This window comes from Xiphophorus couchianus, chromosome 11 (genome assembly GCF_001444195.1).
Source record: "Xiphophorus couchianus chromosome 11, X_couchianus-1.0, whole genome shotgun sequence".
NCBI lineage: Eukaryota > Metazoa > Chordata > Actinopteri > Cyprinodontiformes > Poeciliidae > Xiphophorus > Xiphophorus couchianus.
In genome coordinates, this window is record NC_040238.1 from 3512569 (window position 1) to 3538286 (window position 25718).

The 25718-nt window shown below is 36.7% G+C and overlaps 1 protein-coding gene across 3 annotated transcripts in view; it reads left to right on the top strand.

Annotated features, from left to right (window-relative positions):
- Nucleotides 1-1970: 1970 nt before the first annotated feature.
- Nucleotides 1971-25718, top strand: part of septin8a (septin 8a) — a 37677-nt gene continuing 13929 nt past the window's right edge. For all 3 annotated transcript variants that reach the window (XM_028030753.1, XM_028030754.1, XM_028030755.1), the window contains exons 1-6: nt 1971-2125; nt 12570-12684; nt 13892-14087; nt 16882-17068; nt 22049-22210; nt 23447-23543. In XM_028030753.1, coding sequence (XP_027886554.1) covers nt 2096-2125; nt 12570-12684; nt 13892-14087; nt 16882-17068; nt 22049-22210; nt 23447-23543 — 787 coding nt within the window. In that variant the 5' untranslated portion in view covers nt 1971-2095. The remainder of the gene's footprint in view (nt 2126-12569; nt 12685-13891; nt 14088-16881; nt 17069-22048; nt 22211-23446; nt 23544-25718) is intronic.

A 25718-nucleotide genomic window follows, 5' to 3' on the forward strand; every position in this document is an offset into this window, starting at 1 on the left:
TGGTTGTGTGTGTTGTTTTTGTCTCATGCAAACTTTGCTTTAATTCTACTTTTTTCTATCTAATCATAAGAAATCATAGTCAGTCAGAGAGAGTCATTAAACAGGAAAAGCAGGTTTCCTGGAAAAAGAGGAAGTTTCCAGCCTGCAGATTTATAAAAATAGCTGAGACTATTTTAAAGCATGAAAGTTTTAAAAAATTAAATCTAAACATTATTAGTAATTGGATAAGATTCAAAGTAAAATACTTATATGAATATTGGTTTACTTGTAATAATACACTTATATTTGTGGGAACTACAAGAAAAACAAGTAACTGTAACTTTAGTAGTAAATAATTAGAATCATGTATTATTCTTGGTTTCTTTTCAGAAAAACATCTGTAATAACTCACATTAAGATTATAATAAGAATAATTAATAAGTTATGGTTATAAAATCATAAATGAATGATAGATCAGAGAAGCTGAAGAAAATAAATGTGATATAAGTTATGGTTATAAAATTATAAATGAATGCTAAATCAGAGAAGCTAAAGAAAATAAATGTGATATAAATGTGATTTTGACATTAAACTTGAAATGGTGTAAAAAGGTGTAACTGCAATTAAACATCACTGATATGTTGGAGGTAGAGAGTAGGTGAAAGGTTGTGCTCTGTCTCTAGGAGGTCAGACAATCATTAGCTGAAGTAATCACATTGAAGGTCATGCAGTGAGTTTCTCTTTCAGTTCCAAGCATTTTGCAAAAGGTGTATAAATCTTTACCAGCACAGAATTTACAAGGCAAAACATGAGATTAAGCAATGTTTCAACCAAGCCAAAACTTTGACTTTTAATGGATTTAAAATATCTCTTACAGATTATTAAATAGTGCGGAATTCACAGGGTGCCTTATGAGGACATGGATTTATACTTTTTTGGCTTAGACCATTCAAAAGTCAAATCCTGGTTCAAAGTAATATTTGTTGTAGGAACTCAACAATCTATTTCTCTCCGGCATTCAGACTCTAAACTAAGGAACATGTCAACAAACACAGATTGACTTGTTGCCATTGGTTTAAGAAACTCATTTGTTATAAGTGGTCAGTTTCATTTCTAACTATATCAAACATATTACAGAATTACTACAGAATTACTGCGTTCAAATTAGTTTACCAAAGATGGCTTCCACACAAATATCGAAAGTTACAAGAATTAAATATACAGTAATTTCAGCAAATTAGACTATACATACATGTCTCATTGTATGTCAGATTAAAAGTACATTTTGAAATTTACAGCCTCTAAGCAGATTTTAAACATACTTTTCATCTAGCCTACATTTCTGACTAATAAAAAAAATTTTTTTTTTTATTAGTCAGGTGTAATATTCTAATTTTAAAATATTTCCTCAGCTGTAAAATTATCATAATTAATAGAAGACTTTAAAAATATCCAGCTGTGTGTAATTAATCTATATAATGTATAAACCACAAAAATGGTTTTGGGAACTGAAGTCGTCTCTTTTTCAGGAGCTAAGCCAAATGATTCGGATCTCTGAACGGAACTGAAATTCCCATCACTAATTGAAACGAGGTCGTCACTTACAAAGATGTAAACCATGTCAAGATAGATCACACCCTTTCTTTAAGTTAGGCGCTTGTCTTCGTAAACGTTTTAATGCAAAATTACCGATACAGTACTCTATTTTGGACGAGTGGGGGGAATTGGTCTAGTTGTTACATAAAAAAACAGGTAAACCTGAAAGCGAATGTAACATACAATAAGCTGTAATATTTGTGACCAGAATATTACTCAAGTGCAAAGAGGATGGTTTCAACAATTTGCAAACGGTTCAATTCTACCTTTACTTATCTGATTTAAAAAAAAAAAAGTTTTAAGACCGCCTACCGGGTAAAGATGAATAAAATGACCGACGATCAAACAAGGCAGCAGGGAACCATCTTGTCACGGTTCGCCTCCTTGCGTCCCTCTGTTCCCATCCCTGTCAGCTCGCCTTCAGTTAGTTTAGCAGGCTAAGTACGGAGAGAGGAGGGCTGTTCCCTTTCGCCTCTGCTCAGTCTGCTACTCAGCACGCCGTCAACACACATTCCACACCATGGCTGCCACGGACGTGGACGTATTTTCGGTAAGCAAATGTCACTACGCTTCGTGTTTAGCTCCGTCAGCGGAGCAGAAAACAGTAAAAGTGCAGCGTTTAGGAGGAGCACTTGGTTGGTTGTCGTAAATATGCGGGTGTGTAGCTAAGCCTCCCCCGCTTATGGAGCCTGTTCATCAGCGCCTGACGAGATGGTGGAAGTGATTTCTGCGACGGTGACTCAGTGGGTTTTGTCGCTGTTAAGTCTAATCAATGTGGCTGCAATTTCTAACTTGCTTATAGTAATATGTTCATTTCCTACCCATGCATGTTTGGTTGTTTGTTTGTTAGTATCATGCTAACATTAATGGTTGGCTTTAAATGAAGTGCCTCCAAACATAACAGCAAGGAAAGAGAACAACCAACACTGTCATTGTGGATAGTTGCAGATGAAAGTCCTCCCTGTTTTAAATAGGAATTTATTTGCTGCTTTGAATTGTAAACTCATTGGAACCAGGTATGCTTAAAATACTGTCAAAAGATTCAGTTTCACCTGGGAAAATACATATGCACATAACTTAAACATAGATCATGTATGCAACTTAAAAAAAGACTTCATATTTTTATTTAAAGTACTGGCATTGATCTCATAATGGTCAGATTAAACGCCTGTTACTGACCTTAATAGTCCCATATTTTAAGCCAAAAGGTCATGTTCCTTTCTCTAGAACATTGTTTCCCAACCCTGGTCCTCCAGGCACTCTGTCCTGAATGTTTTAGATGTTTCCCTGCTTTAACACACCTGACTCAGATATTACAGTTCAGCCAAACCTCTTAATCAGCCATTAATTGGCTGATGCCATGACATTTATGGCTTAAATGTGACTTGAGAACCAGGGTTGGGAAACACTGCTGTAGAATGTGAAATTAAATTATTTTAAACAACTTTAGATAAAGTTTAAAATTAAGTTAATTGTTGTTTTTTTTAAAATTAATACACATTGTTTGCTGCTGGGGAAGTATGTAGTCAATCAAGTCACTTGATTTTATTTTTAAAATAAAAATCGTATGGTGTTCATATGTGTCTGAAAATATGAACACCATTTGAATAATACAAAAAAGCTATTATAGGAAGAAGTGTGTAAAGCTAAGATGTGTGTGTAAAGTTAAGATGTGTGTGTATGAACTTTTTTGTTGTGAGATCTGTCTGCTGTGGTACTTTTAGTACAGACTTTGTTTCAGTTTGTTTATTTAAAGCAATTTTCTGTTTCTATTTTGCAATGTTTGCTTTCCAATACATAGGCACACCAACGTTTTAAAGAACTATGGTTTCAAAACTGCTAAAAATCTCCTTCTGCACTGGATCTATCTTGAACTGTATGGAAGTAGAGCAGCACAGCACTGCCCCTCCTCTACTGTTTGTTGTGCACTTCTGGTCAGCTGGCTTAAAGAAGACTACAAGAATGTTGGTTTTTTGTGCTTTTTTTTTGCTTAAAGACAAATTCAGCTCTTACAAAATATTCTGGTTTGAAAAGTAAAGTAGTGCTTATTAACCAGCTAATCCATCATGTTATGGCTGAGTTACTGTACAAGTAGCGCAACAGCAAAAACATGCTCAGACCTGAACCTTCAGAATTGCATAAAGACAATTACAAAAACCCACCTGTTTAGTTGCCTTTGATTAGGAGCAACTGGAACATTGATCAATATTTTTAATGCGTATTAGCTTGACAATTTTGATGATGGCATTTGACAAAATGTAATGTTCATTGCATGGTTTATGATTGATAAGTGCACGATGTTTTTATGATGTAAAGCACTTTGAACTGCCTTGTTGCTGAAATGTGCTATACAAATAAACTTGTTCGATGCACAAAAAATAGCTAGGGTTTACTCTATATTCTAAGTCATCTTATCAAAATCCAAGCAAATACTGAATAAAATAACTAGAAGTATTTGTCGGTATATATTTACATTTAGTGACTTATATGTTGTATCTAGTGCAGTTTTCAATCTGATTGGTGACGATAATTTTGTTAATCTAAATAGAAGTTATACGTTATACAAATTCTAAATTTTTATAAACAGTACGACAAACTCACATGACCTGTCAGTATCTTACAGAGTAATTTGTACTTATTAATGCAGCTAAATGTAATTTGCATTTCAATGTAGTTGAATAAAAGATACTGTAGTAGACATAAAAGTGTTTACTGTATAATTTTTCCATGCGCACTAACACAACGGCTGCCAGTGTAACCATTGGGACTTAACACAATTCTCCAGTAATAGACTATAGAATATGTATAGGGTCTCCCATTGGCTTATAGTGGATGTTATTGAAAATTGTCTTCAGTGACACAAAAGAGAGAGAAAAAATAGATTTCATTCTTTAGTTTAAATGATTATGATTAGTAATTTTATGTATGTTTACAGTGCATAGATATTCTAGTCAGATGCTGAATCACTCAGCCTTTCTCTAGCAGCAGTAGGATGGACATATTTTCAGATTGGGTTGGAGCTTGTTTTCTATTACGCGGATTGTAATGATGAGCGTTACCAGTCAGGTGCAACCCAATGGAAATAGCAGCAGGGTGGGACAGTTTATAGAAAACACGAGTAACATTGTATAATAATAGTAGCAGAGAGAATTTCATAGAAGAGTGGCTGGCGCAAACGACCGGGATTTAAAGAGCGGGGATTAACTTTTTTGGCAGATGCTTGAAAAGGTTCTTGAATTGGACAGTAAGCAGCATAGAGATCCAGGGATAAAGAGATTAAGTTCACACTCCGGGCCACTCCTACTGTTTAGTGGTGCAACACGCCGTCAAAGAAGAAACGAGCTGATCCCCAAAAAAAGAGAACCCGATATTGCTCAGTTAGTGCTTTTTAATTTAGGTCCAGCACTCGTCCCAAGAGATCTTGCACACTGGTGATTTTTGTATATATATTTTAATGTCTCTTGGAATACAAAACCGGAGGATTGATTGGAGGGAAATGCTGAGAAAGCAGGGGAACAGGCCAGAGTTTGCAGCTGCCTGACTGACTTCCTGTCTGACTTTGTGAACGAAGTGAGACCACATTGAACAAACTGTCATGCCCTCCTGCCTGACTGCGTAAAACCAGGGCTGTTAATTATGTGCAGCTATTGATAGAGACATGCGGCTTGTCAGACTGTAGGTCCACATCGACCCTGTCTGATGGAAATGGTAGCTTTGGGATGAATTTCTGAGCAGGATGCACGGGAGGTGATCGATTGAGCCCGACTGACCAGTAACTTTTATTGTTTTCATTTAGTAGCGGCATCTGATTGTGCATCGTATAAATGGTTATGTAATAAAATGCCCCACTATGTATCCAGCATGTACAGTGTTTGCTGACCATGAAGAGCCTTGCCCTGGAGTCTTGCATGCATAAAATGAAATTAGCTACATCGAGCGCTTAAAGCAAAGAGACAAGGAACAAGGAAGTGTTCATGTGTGCTCTAGTTTGAGGTCCATTCTGAAAACGCACTAGTTTTATGCACCAAGACAAGTGGGAAGAAATTTCCTGTATATTTCAGGTCTGATTGTACAACAGATGCTGATGTTGGTGGGTTGTTTGTGTTCTCGGCTGCATAGGAAATATAAAATCCAGAGGTTTCCTGAGGCAAATTCATCAGCCACCATAACATTGATGGAGAGTGACGGCTCAGATGTAGAGTCTTCAGTGATGATGAGTAAGATAGATAAGATAAATCTTTATTGTCATTGTCACAAGGACAACGAAATTTAATTTGTACTTATTTGTACTTACAAATCTGAAGAAAACTCAGGAAATAAGGCCTACATACGTCTTAATATGATGTTAGGAAACATTTAGTGTTTCATGTTGTTTCTTCAACTCAGAAGTGAGATTCTATCTGCTCCCATCTGACCCATCATCACTCAGCTGTTTGCATTATTGATGCTTTTATTGTTTGTACCTGCCTTTAAGTAGGAATAAAATCCCTTTTCTTGGTTATATGAATTATTTCAATGCTGCTTTCATTAGTGTGTTTTTAATTATGAAAAAAGTAATCTTCAGGTTGATTGCTTAGATTGTAAATAATGTAACCTATAGATTATTTGTAATGCTCTTCCTCTTGAAGTCTAGCATTGTGTGTATTTGCACCAAAGATGTTCTTTATGAGGCCTTGCAGTGTGTTTTAAACTGTAAGCATTGCAGGGTGTGTAAACTGTGTGATATTAGGAAAACATGATTGTAAGAATATATTGATTGCTATAAATGTGTGTATAATGATTTTCATTTAATTAATAATACATTTATTTTCACTGAATTAGCAGCTCATGGAAATTTTGCTGATTGGAATGTTGATACTTTGGATCAAAACCGAATCGTAACTCTGAGAAATACATTTGTTGTTAAAATGTGTAATAATTGTTTGTTTTTGAGGAAGTACAAGGAATTCTATCACATTGGTGACAGATTTTTGAATCTTAAAAAAAAAACATTACAATTTTTGATTTACAAGCATATAATTTTGTATAGTGGTGCATATATTTGTTGGATGGACTCTCAAACTTGAGATGCTAAAACTCCCAGTGTGGTGAATGAAGATGGAGAAAAGCTTGCTTCTGTCTCTGGTTCCTTCCTTCCTTCCTTCCTTCACTGCTTTCTTCATTTCTGTCTTGTCTTTTCTTCTTCCCTTCCTAACTCCGTCAAACCGCTTGTATTTTTTTCCTTTCTTCATTCCTTCTTCTCTGTTTCTGACTTTTCCAGGTTCCTTATTAAGTCTTTTATTATTCACTATAAAACATTATGGGAACTCTGTAGTCTGGAAAAGGAGGAACTTTTAGGTGAAAGTAGGAACACAGCATCATATTTTCCAAAAGCAAAGTATATCTACCTCATGAAATCTTTCCTTTCTGTCTCATCACATCTGTGTATTTTTTCCTCTCTTCCTGTTGGCATGAATAAAGCGATTCTGTGGCGATACAGTTGCTGTGCGTGAGTGATAAATGCCATAAAGAAACTAGTTTTCATTCCTTTGTTGTAGTTGAATTCCTGACAGGAAGCATGACGTGGAAATCTCAACCGTCAACATTTTTTGCCATTGCAACATCACTGCCGGCCCGAGTAGGTACAGGAGATTGACGGCATGCGACTCTGAGATGGGTAGGTGTGGTTGGAGCTGGTAGCTTGAGAGGAACGTCAGGGCAAATAAAAAGTGTTGCTCACTGAATTCATGATAAAAAAACCTTTCTCTTACTGACTGAAACTACCCAGCAGCCATCAGACAGGAAAAACCAGTCAGCAGCCACTTCATGTAAGGAGTATAGCCTGTAAGTGTTGGTTTGTTGTTGAGGTTACCATGTGGTCAGATCCCCTCACAAAACCTACGTTGATTTATAAACCCAGCACTTGGTTCAAAAACCCTCAAACTGACATTTGCACATTCTCAACTTTGTAGACATGATTCAGTCTTCAGAAACTCTTAAAGAATGTGCAACACAAGTATTTATAGTTATAGAAAGGTTAGATTTTCATACCTGAGACCACTGTTAGTCTATTTTCACTATCAGGTCAACAGTCGGTTTCTGGTGGTTAATGCAGTGACTGTGTGAAATCATGATTTCTGCTGGTAGCATTTTCTGTCAGACTGAAAGTCAAACACCAGACTTATTCAAACTTATATTCATAGAGACTGAAAGGGTGAAAAATCCCTGAAACAAACTTGCACTTCAGCAACTATTGATATAAGTTTTTGAAAATTTAGTAAGAAAACATGACGGTCGAGTTCAAATTGTGCAAAGAACAACCGGCATACTCGATGAGCATCAGCTGCAGTGAAGCGTGGTGGTCTGTCAGATGACTCAGAGACTCTGTCTTATCAAAAACAAGACAGTTGAGGCAGGTGTGGAACAGAGGCATGGAGGTGTAAAAGATGACCAAAAAAAGTAGTGACTAAAACAAAAACAAATGGCATCTGATTGATTCACTACTGTTGGTTTACATCACCATGTCAGTCATTATTGCAATGTTTGTCACATTTCTCTTTGCTACTCTACAAAGGCTGAATGAGTGTGGGATAGGGATGGGTAATAAATCATCATATAGCGATAGACGTGATCAAAATCAATAGATAATATGTCTGATAGACTGTTCAATAATTTCACTGAACTCTGATCCAGAGTCCCACAGCATTCTGGGTGATGTAGGCAGAGGAAAGACTTTAGGTGCTCAGTCTGTTGGTGACATCAACTCACTTAGTCACTCTTTGGTTACCTGGCAACAACTTGTTGAGTAACTTGCGCAGTAGCAGTTTTACTTTTCACCACTTTTCCTCATAACTGCTTAAAAATAAAAAACAGCATAAAGTGAAACTGTGGATAAAACAGAAAAGGTCTAACCACCGCTTTACCAGTTTACCAGATATTTAAAACAAAAACAAATCAATAATAATCTATTATTTATATAAATCCCTTATATCTTGATTTCAATTCAGACATATTTAACGGTGACTCTCATGAACATAGGTTGTCCAAAATAGCCGTTACACCAGCAGCCACAATGTGAAGCTAAATCATTGCTTTAATGGTTATTATTCACTCTTCATCAAATACCACTCAGAAAAACAGCACAAGAACTGACAGTTTATTCAATACTAACACAAACTTAACTGGTCAAAAAAAGACAAACTTAACTGGTCAGGGAGGCCAACAGCAACACGAAAGAAGTGACATCTATATGTCCATAAGTGTGGACTAATGACAGATGTGCGACAGAGCCCCTTTCTTCCAAAATAATAAATAAATAAAAATTAAACACCTGACTAAAATCTCACTAAACCTCAACTTTTGGGATGTAATGCTACATGGCGTGTTTGACCCAAAACCATCAGTAAGCATCAGTGTATGATATCCACAGTGAAACAAGGCGGTGGCCGTATCGTGATGTGGGTTTAGCAGAGGGATTTTATGGCTCAAAGTGAATCCATGCATACATCCAAACTTTAAAAAATTACTTTTTGGAATGGCCTGATCAAAGTCGAGAAGAAAAGCTATGCTAAAAGAATCCCACCAGAGGACTGAATATCAAAACTGAATCAAAATGTGCTTCAAACTAGTATCTTTTAAATATGTTTTATTTTCCCTTTTTAACAGTTATTTGTTTTTTGCTGCTGAATTGAACAGGGTACTTCTCACTCAAAGTTTTTGAGATTATTCACACAGTCTTCTTTTGTCTGTGTGACAAAATGAGATCTTTTCTGTGACCAAAAAAGATCTTTTTAAACTCTGCATGTTACAAGCCTACTGTGCTGTAATAACATTGTACTAACTAGCAGATAATGTTTGTACTTCATTTCGCTTTAAAGCGCTTTGGGGCCTCTGTGCATCCATTTCCTGTTGGCCTGGTGATACGGTGGCCTGGGAGCGTTGTTGTCCTTTCACTCTGGGACCTTAAACCAGAAGCTTTTCATTCCTCTCATGCTCCATGCTGTCTCTCTGCTTTTCCTTTGTCTGTATGAGCTCTGGTTCAGTTTCTTCATAGTTGGTCTAATTGTAACTGTTGGGTGAACATCCTGTGTTTCTGGTGATTCTTCTTGTGGTGTTTAAGTTAAATTTATGCTTTATATATGCAGAGCTGACAGGCTCGGTGTTTGTTTGAACTTTGTGTACATTTTGTGGGTGCAGCTGGTTCCAACTGAGGGGAAGGGTTTTGCACTAGAATAGTAAATAATATGGTATATAGAAATACTGGAGGAAGTAATTCAATGTTTTATTGCTATTGATGTGAAAAAGTGAAGGATCTGGGACCGTTATGATTTAGTCCAGTCTTGACTGACGTGGTTGAGTCCCAGCTGGAGGGCTTTGTGTCCACGTCTGCACTTCTGTTCAGTCTGAGCCCAAAAGATAACACTTTTGGTTTTGGTCAGCAGGCTCAGTTTGCAGCATTCAGTCACAAACCCATCTGCGTGTGTGTGTGTGTAGGCGTGTGTGTGTGTGTCACCACTACATACACTACACAGACAAGCTCAATGTGATTCAGTGTAGGAGGTTTACCCTAAATTATCACCTGAGTCATAATCCTTGTTGTTCTTTTCAATTGTGCAGTTTCACTGTCGCACTTTGAGTTTGGAGCAGAAGCAAGATTTAAATGGTGGCTTATCTGCTCATGGCTGATCATGGCTCCTTTAAAAAGTTTCCATACCCCTTGAGCTTTACATGTTATGTTACAACCACATACTTCAGTGTATTTTGTTTGGATTTTATGTGATAGACCAACACACCGAATTTCAGACACAATTTCTCTCCAAAAAAGTTGAAGCTCGGTAGCGTATTTATGAACATCAGTTATCAAATCTTGCCTCATATTCTCAGTTAAGTTTAAGTCTGGATTTTGAACAATGTTGTAACTTATAATTTTTTTGTGTTAGAAAATGTTAAAAGTTACAAAAATTCTAAACTGTACAAACACGCACCATAGTTTTGAAATAATAGTCAATGGCAGGTGCATTGATGGCGTAATTGTTACATACCCCCTTGTGCCCACTTCAGTGCGTTAACTTAATCTGTCTTTAATGTTATTGATGTGTAAAACAAATCCTATTTAGGATTTAACAACATTTAGCCTGATGGGCGGGCACATAGTCTGGTGGCCCGCCAGGCTTATAACACTCTGGGGAAAACCCTGCAACGGTTTTCTACGGCCTTTCCAAAGTTACTACTGGCATCCTTAGTAATTCCCCCATCAACTGTTTCCTTTCCTGAGCTGTTGGTTAAAGTGGACAGCCATCTCTTGAAAGATCTTTTGTGTGTTTTCAGATATAATTATGTGCTTTCCGCATCTTTATTCCTCATCTGTCTGCTGTGTTCCTGGGTCTTCATGATGTTGTTTGTTCTCTAATAAACTTTTAAGACCTTCAAAATGGCTGGATTTATTCTGATCTGTTTGGATTTACTAATTCAGTGACTTTGGAAAGCAGCTGGGTTTTATTTTGGGGTGTCAGAGTAAAGGAGACTGAATACCATGTACAGAATAAGTGCAGTGAGTCCCAGTTACCTTAGATTTATACTTTGAACCATCCAGGCTGAAGAAATGAATTAAGACGGAAGTTTTATTCAGTTTTACGTGTACTGCGTTTTTAAACAGATATGCTGATGGAAGCATCGTGACATCCTTCATGTAGATCATTTCCTCTGTAAATAAAGACTTGTGTAACTTCTCCTTTTTGAAATGTTCCCCTCATGAAGCTTCAGTGTGATTGCACTGGTTTCCTTCCAGGCATGATAGTAGAGCCAGCAGCCTCCCTCTCCTCCCTCCTCCTCCTTCTGCAGGAATCTTAGTATCTCTGCAATGTTCAGCCAGCTAGCTAAATACCACAGGAAAACATAAAGTCTGTAAAACAAGTTCTTAGTTTACAGTGAACAACAAACAAGGGCTCCTCCTCGTTCCTGCAGTCATTTCCTGAGTTTTTGTTTGTGTTGATGGCTGCAGTTAATTCAATTATGGAGAATTCAATAGCTTCCAGCTGACACATTTTCCACTTAACAAATAACTGGAAAAGCATTATGAACTTAATGCCTGTGAAGAAATTATCAGGGATTTATTAATAAAAGAGGTTAATTATTTAACCTCTTTAACCAATAAAATCTGCTGTTTTATTGATAAGATCTTGCAGCATAACTATTTCTTTTGGTATTTTCTTGTGTAAAAGTAGTGCTATAAATTCTGTGCTTCTGCTCATTTTTTATTTTTTTGCTGTGCTCCATTTTTTATTTATTCACCCTAAAACTTGCAGATCCCTACTATCCCACACTCTGCTCATCCTTCATTGTGAGCCTCAGTGAGGTCATTTAGTGATCTGGTGTGCATTGGAAGCCAGTCTCCACCCCACAGCTGAATGCTTCGGTTGCATTCAGCTGAGCTCTCGTCTTTAGGCTGCTCGTGTTGAGTGACATCAGCCTTCAAGTATGCAGCCCGTCGTGGCTGAGCCAGGCGGGATTGGGTGGCTGTATTCATCTCAAGGTGCAGTCTGCTCTCTCTCGACCGCTTCAGTTCAGATAGATGATCAAACACTTCCAGCAGTTTTTCCTGCCAGGTTTAGTTTGTTCTATATTTGAGATCTTTGTCTGTTATGTTCTGGGATAGACAACAGTATATTGGTTGTGGACTCTCATTTGTTAAAAATAGAATGGGTAACGTAATAGAAACTTTAATAGATCCCATAAGTAGGAAACTCTTCATTTTTGAGGCTTTTCATCCATTCTCTGTTCACAAGTCTCTTGTCCCTTCATGTGGGAGATTATTCGCGCTCATCCCTGCTGCAGGCGCTGATTAACTAAATCTCGGCACACATAACTGATGGTTTTTACATCTGCACACTGAGCAGAACGTCTTTGATGTTGTATAGAAAAGTGAACGTGTCTTTTTACTGTCAGTTAATATATTTACCATATGTTTTCCTCCTGACATGCACCAGATGTCTAATGTTTTGTCTCGTGTCTTCCAGAATGAGGAGAAACGTAACCTCAGCTTAGGCGGCCATGTTGGATTCGACAGCCTCCCTGACCAACTGGTCAGTAAATCAGTCACACAGGGTTTTTGCTTCAACATCCTCTGCGTAGGTGAGTAACAAAATGTGTTTGTGTGATGATAAAGTGTGAAATATTGGATGTGCTGCAGACATGGTAACCAGAGGAGAGCTGGTGGTGGAAACAACCTACTGTTGGAAAAACAATCCATAGACACAATCACGTCCAAGAGCTTTTTCATGTTAACTTTATTTAAGATGAAGTAAAGTTAAATGTATGAAAATAACAGTGACTACAGAAAAGGAAATAAAATGAGGCGTTTAGCCAAAACTGAAACAACATTTGAAAAAGAGTCTACTGGACATAATTTAGTGAGGTTTTAGGGTGAATAAATTCTTGGTAGTGAATGCACTGATCAGAATTTATTGGTTGATTTACAATCCCAGCTTTTTGTGTTGTGTTGAAATAAAACTATTAATTTAAATCAAATTGGAGTTGAATTTAATAACTTGGTTTTGATTTATCTTTACCATTTTGATTTAGAAATAGCATGGCTGGCATAGCACAGCAGTCTGTGTGTATCTCCTACAGAATTGTATCTTCACCTTAACTAATTAAAGGCTGACCACATTTCCATGACGACAGGATGAAACAGAGTTAATTTCCCAGCATGGTTGGGCTGAAGTCGAGCTGTTGATGTATAGTCATGTGGTTCTTGGATGTATGTTTTCACACGCACCCTTCACGGTCCTCAAGATAGGACTGCTTTCTTGCAAAGTGAAGGAACTGCAGACATGTGTTGACATGTTGCAGAAAATAGCTTTCTTCTAAATGGTTTTGATCAACTGTGTTTTCTTTCTTAATCTTTATTTATGAAAATCTCATTTATATTAAAAATAACTCTGTAATGACATCAACTCTGAAGGGTGTTATTGTTACCATGGTCTGGTGAGACTTGCACATGGTGAGCTCATATATCTAGTTTTTGTTTGACTATGAAAACCATCTGTTGTTGATGTTATTTCACCTCCACTAATTTTGTAATTTTTCAAGTGCTCACTATCATTTGTTCATGCATTCTGAAGTTTTCTCAGATTTTTTGTCAGCACTTTTACTGGTTTTTATTGACTTAATTTCAGGCTACAAGAAGCTCTGGTTCTTTGAAAGTAAAGTGCCAAGACTTCACAGATAACTAGACTTTTTCACAGTGGTCTCTGCATAATTGTGTTGACAAGATACCCAAGCTATCTCTGAATAATTTAGTCAACTAACTTTGTTTTATCTTTTTTTTCTCTCACAGGAGAAACTGGCATTGGCAAATCAACATTAATGAACACACTGTTTAACACCATGTTTGAAAATGAGGAGGCGAGCCACTACCAGAATGGCGTGTATCTGCGGCCGCGAACCTACGACCTCCAAGAGAGCAACGTCCACCTCAAACTAACGATTGTTGATACCGTTGGGTTTGGTGACCAGATCAACAAGGAGGACAGGTAAATTTGATAAAATAACAGATCACAGCACTGAAAGATCTTAGTAAATGTCAAGTTTTCTGTAAATCATAAGTGATGTAGTTTTTTTTTTTTTCAAATCCATTCCTCATCTTTACATTTCCACTTATAATATGTTGATGTGGATACCAATGAGAGAAATGGAGTATATCACTCTGGAATTCCACACATATTTCTTGTGTCTTGTGGGACTAGAAGGGGAGGAGGTGGGAAAAATAAAGAGGAAGTAGTTTATTTTTTTTTTAAAAACATTTAGCTGTGGAATGGCGTGTACTCGCTGTGGCTCAGCCAGCAAGCTGCACTCTCACGCTCTTTGATAGCAGTGTTCTCTGTGGGCCTTATGAACCAACACGCTGAAGGACGGACCCTGCAGCGAGCTGGAAATGAACACAGGGAGCTTCAAAAGGTCAGAGCGTGTGCATACCACAGAGAAGATTGAAGAGAGATGTGAAGGTAGAGGACAGATGACTGTAAACATGGTGCTTACTGAGGAAATGGAAAAGATTGTTAACCTCTGTCTCACTATGAGCAATAAAATGTTAGTGATGTGGGACATCCTGAAGTTGAGTAGGAGCCAAGATGGTTTAATCGTCACTACTGCATGACACAATTAACAACATTCATCTGCTTTATTATAAGCTTGTCTTGTTAAAATATTTTGCAATGTAAGATTAAAATGATTATTTGAGAACAAACTAAGGAACTGTGTTGCATTTAAAGGCTGACTTCATACAGCAGCAGCTCTGCACTTTGAGCTCATTTCTGCTAAGCCTAAATGTGCTTCATCTAAAATAAATATGTAAAAAAAAACATGTCAGACATCACAGGTAGAATTTCAAATGTGCTCAAGGCTGGGAGAAATAAGACGGCAGCAGAAATGACTCATGGAAATAAGATATTAACAGAGGAGCTAATGAGTTGTCAGATGATTTTGTGCAGCTATTGCTACCATTAACATTATTTACTTTTTTTAAAATGCATTTTTGATGGAAAGCACTGCTAGTCTTGGGCTTCTAAGTTTAGCTGAATTGAGTTATTGACTGTCCTGAACTCTGTGTTCCCTTTATTTTTTCACCACAGTGTTTCAGTGTGTTATTTGAGTCTCTTTCCTGGATAGACAGAGCTAAGTCTTTTTTTTTTTTTTTTTAGAAAGTACTCCTGGCTTAATTCTTACTTGCATAGCTGCAGCTGCACACCAGTGGCTTTAATGAATAAAGCCACTGGTTAAGCTGTTGCTGTCACTAGCTTTCTGTACAATTAGTTTTTCCCTGCTCATAGAAAATACCCCCATCCCAGGGCTTATATTTAGCTTTGCCTCTTTTCAGGTCATTTGACAAACCTATGGCTGCCATTACATTTTCTTTGTTTTAGAACATGCCCCTGCCTTCAGGACTTCTGTCTTTAACTGTTTCTCTTCACTGACTGAAGCTATCAGTTTATGTCTTGCTGAGATTTTGCTGTTCCTAACTTTGTGCAGCCTTTTTAAAAATTCTTATTTAAAGACCGTTTGTACTTTTGTTTTTCTTACCCATAGAAATGATTAATTAGCTTTTCTTCAAGAAGCCGTTAACAAAGCTGTTGCACCCTCAAGTCTAGCTACTTTGTGTTTCTTCTTGGTGGAAAAGACTCCTTGCTCGGGGCTTCTGTGCTTTTTCTTCATTTGGTTTTTTTTCCTCTCAGTTCTTAGCCATTCATGACAGATGCCACTTTTTGCAGAGTCTGCTGTTCAGATTATTTGAATTAAATTTGGACTGAACGGTTTGACTTGTAGGTCTTTAAAGGGATTTAACTTGACATTTGTTTCAAATTGTTGCTACACATAAAAGTACTAAACTAAGTACATTTTACATATTTACAGGGTGTAGATTTCTACTGAATTCTCTGTGACAAGTGTTAAAGTCAAACTTGGTTTTGGAAAACACAGCATTTAGTGAGGTTTGTATACGGAACAAAATGTCTTGATCCGGACATCCCAAACAAAGATAGCAACAGAACATAAACATAGAAAACCCTGGGGCTAAAAAAACATCATCTAGTTTAAAAAAAAATTAACTTTTATTTGTGGGATATATTCGTGATGAAAAATGAACCAAACTGTACATATTATAAGCTGCTGTATTTAAATCAAACGATTCGAACACATGCTTACTTTAAAGGAAATTACTGTTTCCAGGTCAAGCCAATTGAAATTAGACTGCAGATAAATTCTGCAGCTGCACTGAAAACTGATTTACCATTTTTGGAGGGTATTTTTTTTTTTTTGTTCATGTAATCAAGCAGCTGTGAGCAAGTTGAAGTGTATTTCAGCCATTCTGTTAGTTTTTCCAGTGCCATTTTTTATGTTTCTTAAAATTTCTTTGGTTAATTAAAGAAACTTGTTCTATGATGTTAAGAAACATTATGCTGTTGCTGTCTGTTTGTAATAGTGTTTTACTTTTAGAAAAACTCTGGGTTTTATCCACATCTTTAAATTTCTTATGAGAAAAACATGACCAAACTGCAGTTTTCATGTTTATATCCCACACGAACAGACTGATTGTAGCGTTTCAGTCAGACGTCAGTAAGATCATTTTTGAACTAAGCTGTACAACACTAAGCTGAGAACTTGGCATTGAATCAGAACACACAGTAACTGAAAACATAATTCTCCTGATTTGTTTATTCAGCGACAAGTTCATATTTCCTTACAGATTCATTATAACACATGAATGGGAAGAAAAATATTGAGCTTTAGCAAAAAGGCATAAATCCGACTTGTTTTTGGCTCTATCCATAGTTACAAGCCAATCGTGGACTACATCGACACCCAGTTTGAAAACTATCTGCAGGAAGAGCTGAAAATCAAACGCTCGCTGTTTAACTACCATGACACCAGGATCCACATCTGCCTTTACTTCATCGCCCCAACTGGACACTCCCTCAAGTCCCTGGACCTGGTCACAATGAAGAAACTGGACAGCAAGGTATACATAAGTGACATGCACACTCTTTTACCCTATGGCCTAGAAACTAACTCCTGCTTACCTGAAATCCAAACCTCTCCTTCACTTTGAATGGAGGGGATTTGAATGAACTGCTGGGATTCCTCATCTGTCTCTGTCAGGGTGTGGATTCTTTGTTCTGAAAGAAAAAAAGACTTAAGTTTTCACTTGGTGGTAGGGTTTCAGGAAGAGGTATTTTGAGGTAACATGAGTTGTTTTTGTTCCTTTTTTTGTTATAAAAATTGACTTTAAAATCCTGGATTATAAACAATCTGTTTTTGTGAATACCATCAAATTGAAAAGACAACGTAAAAGACATTTACTGCAAATGTAGTTTTATTTTCTTTTTCAAAACTACAAATAACTATTATATTTTCCTACTTTCTTGATACATTCAAATTGAACTATCTGAACAAGGCCATGTTTATAATAAAAAGTATTTTAGTTTCAGAGCGTGCTGTCTCCAAAAGGCACAATGCAGATTCACAAATATACCATTGTTAGTTAAACAAAGGATTCACATCTCTGAAAATATGCAAATATAAGTTCCTCCAAGTTTAGCTCACAATTTTTTTAAATTGAATGTACTGTTTCTCGTGATAATTTCTACAAAATTATTAAAAAACGAAAGCTGCCTCAGACGTGAGAGAGTGAGTTTTGATTTGCTAATATAGCTTTACACAAACCATAAGAAGGTTTTCTGTCATTAATGATCAATCCTCTTCTTTTTTAGTTCAACCAGGTGGGTTGACAAAGAGTAGTCTGGGTTACTCAGCTCTGCAGTTAAAAAGGATTTCACTATGAATTTAAAATTAAAATGACAATATTGCAAAGATTTTAAACTATTTACATCTTATGATAACTACTAGCACAGTTAGCTAATCGCAGGGACAAGAATTAGTAGATCCTAACCTTAACTGATATTTCCAAAAGATTTCCAACATTTGCTAATCCTGCATGTTTCTTGACACAGAAATGAAATTCTGTAAAGGATAAAACAGCAACTTAGCTGGAATACGTTGCATGCATTTTTTCCCCTATAGTTTCCATTTCTAAACCTTCTAACACTTTTTTCCTTTCTTTGACTTCATTACCTCTTTGACAAGACTAACCTTGAAAACTGCTGAGTCTTTTTGACTTCATGACAACTTCTACATGCAGTGTTCATTGATATGGAGAAGGCTGTTTTCTTCCAGTCAAGGTTGCTCAAACATAAATCTGCTTCGAGTCACTGCTGTCTTCTCAGTTCATCGTTCCTTTTTATATGCTTTTGTTTTGACTGTAATCCAAAAACATTTTCATAAAAACCTTTAGAAATTGTCCTCTTGGTGGCATGTCTAATAAATTTAAGTTTGACTTTGACATATCTGCAGCTGACATGCTTGCATTTCAATAATCAACTGCGTTCTAGTCAATAGTCACACTCAAACGTATCGATTTCTGGCATTTTCATTGCTCTCGTGCAAGTTTTACTACTGACACTATTGGCTTGCGGCTAATCTGTTTTGCTGCATTTCTGTTTAGTGTAGCTGACTAGACATGCAACCCCTGGCATTATTCCAACCAGACAATATGATGAAAATAATCTCCTCAAAATAGAGAGCGTAAAGTAAATCAGTTTGATTTTAAACAACATTGTTGGGATTGGAAAAGTTGAACCTGTAGGTTTTTGCATTTTATTTTTAGTTGGAAATATTTTTACCTGAAATAAGTCAGATTATGGCTACATTGTTATAGCCATAATTAATGAATGGGGTGTATATCATTAAAATCTTTAAAAAGTAATAGGAGAGACGGAGGCAATTTTTAAAAAATCGTAATAAAAGTTTATTAAATGACTTCAATGCATTAAGCTTTTTTTTGATGGTTTGAAGACAAAGTTTTTGTAGTTTTATATAATTAACATCAAGCCATAAGACATTTTCAGTAATCAAACATTTGTTGCATCATCAATTTGATAAACAGCGTCTTGTTCTGAGATAGTTTACTTGCCACCCACACAGTGTTTCTTTGTTATGGCTACTGACAGCTCTGCTGCACAAATGACTGAGGCAGTCTTTGAGCTGTTAGTTTTGGGGGGGGTTTTGCCGGTGCACAAGTAATAAATCCTGAATAAACAGATGGAGATCGTGTAACTAGAACCTGCTGCTTTTACCTCTGCCAACCTTCAATTCATGTCTGCCAAATACCTCCCGATACTATTCATAGCACTTACTGCTAGCTTAGCCAAGACTCACTCTCAAGGAACAGAAACTGGGTCGTGTTTAGGGAAAATATATAAAATGAGTGTGCAATGGCTCAAAAGACTTTTTCAGAATTAATTTAGGTTTTTTATTTATTACGACTTAACCCAATTCACAAAACTTTGGCCGTTGTTAAAGCCTTGAAAAGGGAAGCCAGGCTACAATTTTGAGCTAAGACTAAACCTGTTCACACTTCAGATAAAGGGAAGAGATCCAAATATCAGAACTCCTGGTGAGTCAGTTGAGCTGACCACTGAGCTTCAGAGCTGTTTAACAGCCAATAGGACGATCAAATCCTGGCACATGACATTTGCCAGCTGTCTACTGACACAATCCAAATAATCACAGCACACACAGCCAAGTCTCTAACCTGCTGTTGTGAAAAGAGGATGTCATTTACCTGAGCGAAAGTTTTCTAGATTTTCAAGTTGAAACTGGTGAGCTGTTGATGTTTTACAGTTCGAAGCCTCAGTGCTTTATTTGTGGCTGATAGTGTTTTTTAAAGTAAAGATCCAACTTATGTTTGTGATCAGCTTTTGCCCTAAAATTGATTAAAATGAGACATAATATCTCAATGTATTGTGCTTATATTTTCAAATTTATGAGCACAGGGGTCAGACTCATTACACACACCATCCATACTCTTATCCAGCCTGCTGCTCTCTCCTCTACATGTTTACAAGATTTATCTGCTAGCAGGCGATGCAACACACTGAGCACCTTTGTTTAAGTAACTGTCACTGTGACGGGCTGTAATATTAACATGTTGATGTCAGTTGAGGACATGAAACATGAAACAGTTAGCTTTGTTGTTTTTATCTGATTTTATGTTCATGTATTTTGTATAATTTTGCATTGCTCTTGATATGGATTAGCTTTGCTAATCCATATCCATACTTCACTGATTCTAACCTGCTTTTATTTTATCATTTAACTTAAAACAGGAGATTCAGTAAAATAATTTAGTATTTTGACAGTGCAGAATAACTTGATGGTAAAATTACCTTCCATACTGTGTCAGATAAGGTTTAGTCTGAAAACTGAAAAAGAGAATTGATCTGTGTATTTTTGTCTGACATGTATTTATGTGACAGGTGGGGGAAAAAAAACTTATCAAACGTTTTTTGTCTTTAAATTTTCATGTCAAACCTAGAATCGAAATGTTGTTATATAAGCAGAAAAAAAGGATGATTTTTATATATAACATTATAATTTGATATGATGATGGACAGACTGTTAAAAAGGATCAAGACTTCTAATAAAGTTTTCAATTCAAGATTTTTTTCTATAAATATTTGTGATTATATTACAGTCTTAATTGAGTGAATTGCCATTAATATTCTGCTGGTTTAGGGAAAATAAAACGCAAAGTGTCACAAACTGCATTACGGCTGTTTTTCTAGTGATTGTTTTCTACATGTGAACTGAAAGGTATTTACAGCTGGTGGTCCTGGTTGTTCACAGCAAACAGAGCTATTTTGGCTTTCTGGTCAGCTGGGAAAACCCGGCTGTGGGAAGTGAACAAGCATCACTGTCCGCTCCTTCCTTTGCCTACATGTCCAGCCATGTTCCCCTCCATGTCCTTCAGGAGACATACAACGCCGTTATCAGTCCTGGGTAGCGATTAGTGAACACGGTTTGTTAAATAAGGGTTAGAACATGATGCTGGGGTGCCCAGCTGCAGATTAATGATCCAGCAAAGTGTGATGAGGTTGTTATTTGACTCCTAATGAGAGCTAGCTTTTGCTCAGAGGCTCACTGTGGGATTGATTTGAGTGGATCTGTGGGAGTTTTCACATCATCCCAGATAGATTTTCAGCAAAGCAGCTGTATGGAGGAATGTAGACGAATTATATTTATTTCTGCACATCTGTTGCTGATTCTGTAAGGAATGCAGTTTGTTTTCATAATGGCATCTTATTCTATGAATGTCCATCAGTTCTAGCTGAACTTATTTACTGTTTTGCTTTCCTGGCACCTGTGGTAAATATGTGTAAGAGTAATCAAATAATCACTTTTGCTGGAGGCTTGATGACTCCAACATGGCTCTTTTTGTAGCCCTCAGCTTTGGAGATATTTTTTTTTCTCTCATTTATGAGAAAAATAAAATTGTCACTGTTACAATTATTTTAGACTTTTATAATCACTTAACTCACGGTATATGTGGAAAGTTTAGATGAGTTGCTATCTTCATCTTAATATTCCTTAGTTAAATTGCATGTTGTTATTTTGTAGGACAGCTGAGAGTTACAGGACTATGCGTTACATTTTATTTTTTCCCCAAAGAAACAGGAAGTCATGAATTACTGAAAAAAGTGTGAGTAAAGTAAAAATATTTATTCAATTCTATTCAAAATTACATTATTAATCCAAGAAGGAAATTACATGTTGCTGTAACTCGTATCATACGACTTTCTTCAGCAGTAATATAGATGCTCATGGCTCTGTGAATCTCCTGCAGTGCTCTGTGTTACAGCAGTTCTGAAGAAGCCTCTGACTGAAGAATCTCTGACAAAAAACAAGAAAAAGTGCTGCTGTTAATTATTGTGAAAAACGTGTTGAATTCCGAGGCAGATGGACTCAGACTGAATCCACACTTGCATATTTTTGTGCATATGGCAAACTCATAAGTGTCACATAATTTGCACGTTTTTTTTCTTCGTTGCATAAAGACGTATTTCACCGTCTACCCTTTTGGTTGGTTTCATCCTCTCTTTAGGTCAATATTATTCCCATCATTGCCAAAGCGGACACAATCTCCAAGAGCGAGCTTCACAAATTCAAAATCAAGATAATGAGTGAACTCGTGAGCAACGGCGTCCAGATCTATCAGTTCCCGACAGACGATGAAGCTGTTAGTGAGATCAATGCCTCCATGAACGTAAGTCACATTTTGTTTTACTTTACAGAAGTGGATGGTTTCATCTGGCAAATTCATATATTCTTTTAAGATTGGCATGAAATGTTACCTTAGTGGCGTCACTTTGCAAGCCAACAGATTTTTATTTATATGCAGAATGATAAGATAAGATAAGATAAATCTTTATTGTCATTGTCGCAAGAACAACGAAATTAAACCAACACAGCAAATCGTTACTAGGTGTTACTATGATTCCAGTGTATTTTTTTCTTTACACAAAAGTAGTAGGCGTATTTGTAGTAGGATAAATACAGAAAAAGGAAACAGATTGTATAAAACAATTTTTCCTTCTTTCTTTCCTTCCTTCATTTATTTATTTACCTGTTTTCCAAGTTGCCATGTCTGCCTTCAATCCATGATAAAATTTGATATTTTGGAACTGAAATTGTTGAAAATTTGAGGCTCGTGCTGTATGTTACTGCTGCTGTGCATACTGAAGCACCAGTTTCCACATTTAGCTGCAAATATCATTCCGTGCATTTTGTACTGTCTTGTAAAAGTAACTACAATTTCTGCTATTTTGTTTTCTTTCTATAATAATAAAGCAATGCAAGTAAAACTAATCATTTTACTCCAAAAAACGTCATTTTATGACTTTATACAAAAAAAGTCACAAATAATTCCAATGAAATATTGCAAAAGCGTTGAAATAAAACTAGTGGAACTGATTTTCCTGGGAAGATTTCCATTTTTTACTTTTGTTTCTATATAATGAGATGTTTTCAGTTTACCCAATTATGTTCAGATGCACAAATGAGAGTACATTTAATTCAGCGGTTTTATCGTTGTGCACTCTCCTGATCTATTTATAGTCCGTTGCATCAGTGCCTACACCCACCATCTTGTCCCCCTCAGCTTCATCCCAGTTGGTTTCAGCTCGCCATCGAACAGTTGAGGAAGCATGTTGGGTCTGTTTCCACACGGCCCCCTGCTGTCAGTCCCACAGAGACTCCGTGTCTAAAGGAGCAATTAAAATACCTTCATCAGAGGCTTGTGTTTGAATTATCACCTCCAGTAAAACTGATGCAAAAGACATTGCATTCAGAAAACCATTTTTGTGGGATAAATGAGGAAAAGCAAGGAGTTAAAATTGTAACATGGAAAATGTAGGCCAAGTTGGAACCCCCTGGTTATGTCTCTATTTACAGCTGGATCTTTTGATCTTTCTAACATTTATGGACCTTTCTGCCTGTGCAGGCCCACCTGCCATTCGCTGTGGTCGGAAGCGTGGAAGAAGTCAAAGTGGGGAACAAAACGGTGAGGGCCAGACAGTATCCCTGGGGAGTGGTGCAAGGTAAGAGCTGCTCACAAAGACTCAGTCACAAGAAGGGTGTGTTTGTTTCACACAAGCAAACAGGACTGTGTGCTGTGTGTTGAATGTTAGATAACACACATATGGAGTACCAAACTAGGGTTGGTCTAAATACCTATGAGTTTAATTAACATTTTATTCATAGTTTCTTGAGGCAAATGTTGACTAGATGCGAGCAAACACCCAAAACAACTAAACAAAACTTGAATTAAACCACATTTACAACATTAACATTTATTTTTATTGTCTAGTTTTGGGTTGTGCATTTCAGGTCAGGTCTGATTTTTTCCTGTAGTTATTTCCAGTCATGAAGTTATGAACTATGTATTACTTGAAAGGAATGTTGTTTAACATTCTGATCAACCTCAAAGTAGATATGAATCACCATTATGTGCAATTTATAAGAATTTCTAAGATTACAATTAACCAGTTTTTATTTTCTTAAGTCACACTAAAGGTTTTTTATTATTTATTCTGTAATAAGAATATGATTATTGAATAGATGAATCAGGACGCTGTAGCTACTTGTAAAAATTTTGAAACACTGGATGTAAAATATTAAAACAACAGTGACTCACATGAGTCCTGACAAGAAATAAGTTCAGACATTTTGCAACCGTTTTGTAATAATATGTAGAATGAGTGTCACCATTTACTTGCTTTAAGTTTGTGAAATGTTAATTTGCTCTTGTGGGATTATTGTTTGTTCAGTGTAAAAGCAGAACCAAAATTTAAGATTTAGTAAGTGCATTAAAAGTAACAGTTTACTTCAAGTTAAACTCAAAAGCTGTTCTTTTTTGTTGAGTCTTTTTTGGTTTTTGAGACTTTTTTTTGTTTACTGTTTTATATATATTTGGTCAAGGTAAAACCGGTAGATTCTTGCTGGAACTTAAATAATCTTAGCATTTTCCTTTTTTATTCCTTGTTTATTTGTCTATTTTTCAACATATCTTTGTCTTCACTTAAAGACAAAGCAACTTTAACATTGAGTTCTGCTTTAGCTGTGTGTTTTTTTTTGTTGTTTTTTTTTAGTGTTTGAGCACATATCTTTGTCTATGGTGATAAACTGCCTGTGGCAAAGTGTGAACTGCACACTTTGTTGGCCGATTTATTTCTAACCATAACCCTGTTAATGTTCCACGTGTGATTTCCTGTGAAGGAAAACGTAGTAAAAGGGCAGAAGGGTAAATGGCTTCCTTTATAAAGTTGCTAATATTTGCTGGAATCTGTTAGTTTTTGATCTGTATGGCTTTCTGTGTGTCTGTGGCTTTTTACCTGGAACATGTTTTTATAGAGATGTCACCTCTAGTGCCTGCCTGCTTTCTTAGGCGTTCCCCCCCCCGCCCCCCTCCTCGTTCCTCATTGTTTGTCAGTGCTGGTACACAGTTTAATTTAATAACGTGACAGAGATGCACAGTGAGAATGTTGCTGCTCATGTGGGAGCTCCTCTCAGGAACTGGCTCCCTCCTCTTCTCCTCGGTTTACTGCTCTCTCTGGCTGAATCCCTCTTCCCATTATGCTCTGACCATTCTCATTCTCCAACCCTCAGAGGATGCTCGCTGGTTATTTATGAAGCTTTTTGTGTGTTTCCCGGGGGACAGATTTTTTTTTTTTTTTTTTTGTTCTGGAGTCACAACAAAGCAACAGCTCAGTAACAGATTAACAGCAGTTGAAAACAGCCTACTTTCACTATTAAGCTGGACATTTTCTACATTTACTATGTTGGAAATTATGAATCTCAGTTAAAAGGTGACTAATGAACCTTTATTTACCCTTAATTTGGCCTTTAACAGTTGTTTAGCTAAGAAGCTAATGACACTGTGTAGAAAGCAATTTGATTTCTGTTTTTCTGCCACTATTCCTCCATTTCTGCCGAGCATGAAACGGCTGAATTCAAAGTGATATAAGGTTCACTTGTCTTTTTCTGAAAAATGTATCACATGTATTTAATTATTATCCTTTCAACACATTTTTAGGTGAATATAAAGCCAGGAGGTGCAGGACAGCAGCCTTCAGTTTTCGCTCTGTTGGCTGAAATGAGGAACTCCATCAGAGAAAACCGTTAGTTCATGCCAGATGTCATATAGATTGGTTATGTAGCCTCTTGAAAAGAGCCATGAGAAATTTCCATCTCCTTGAAGAGAGACAGAGGAAGAA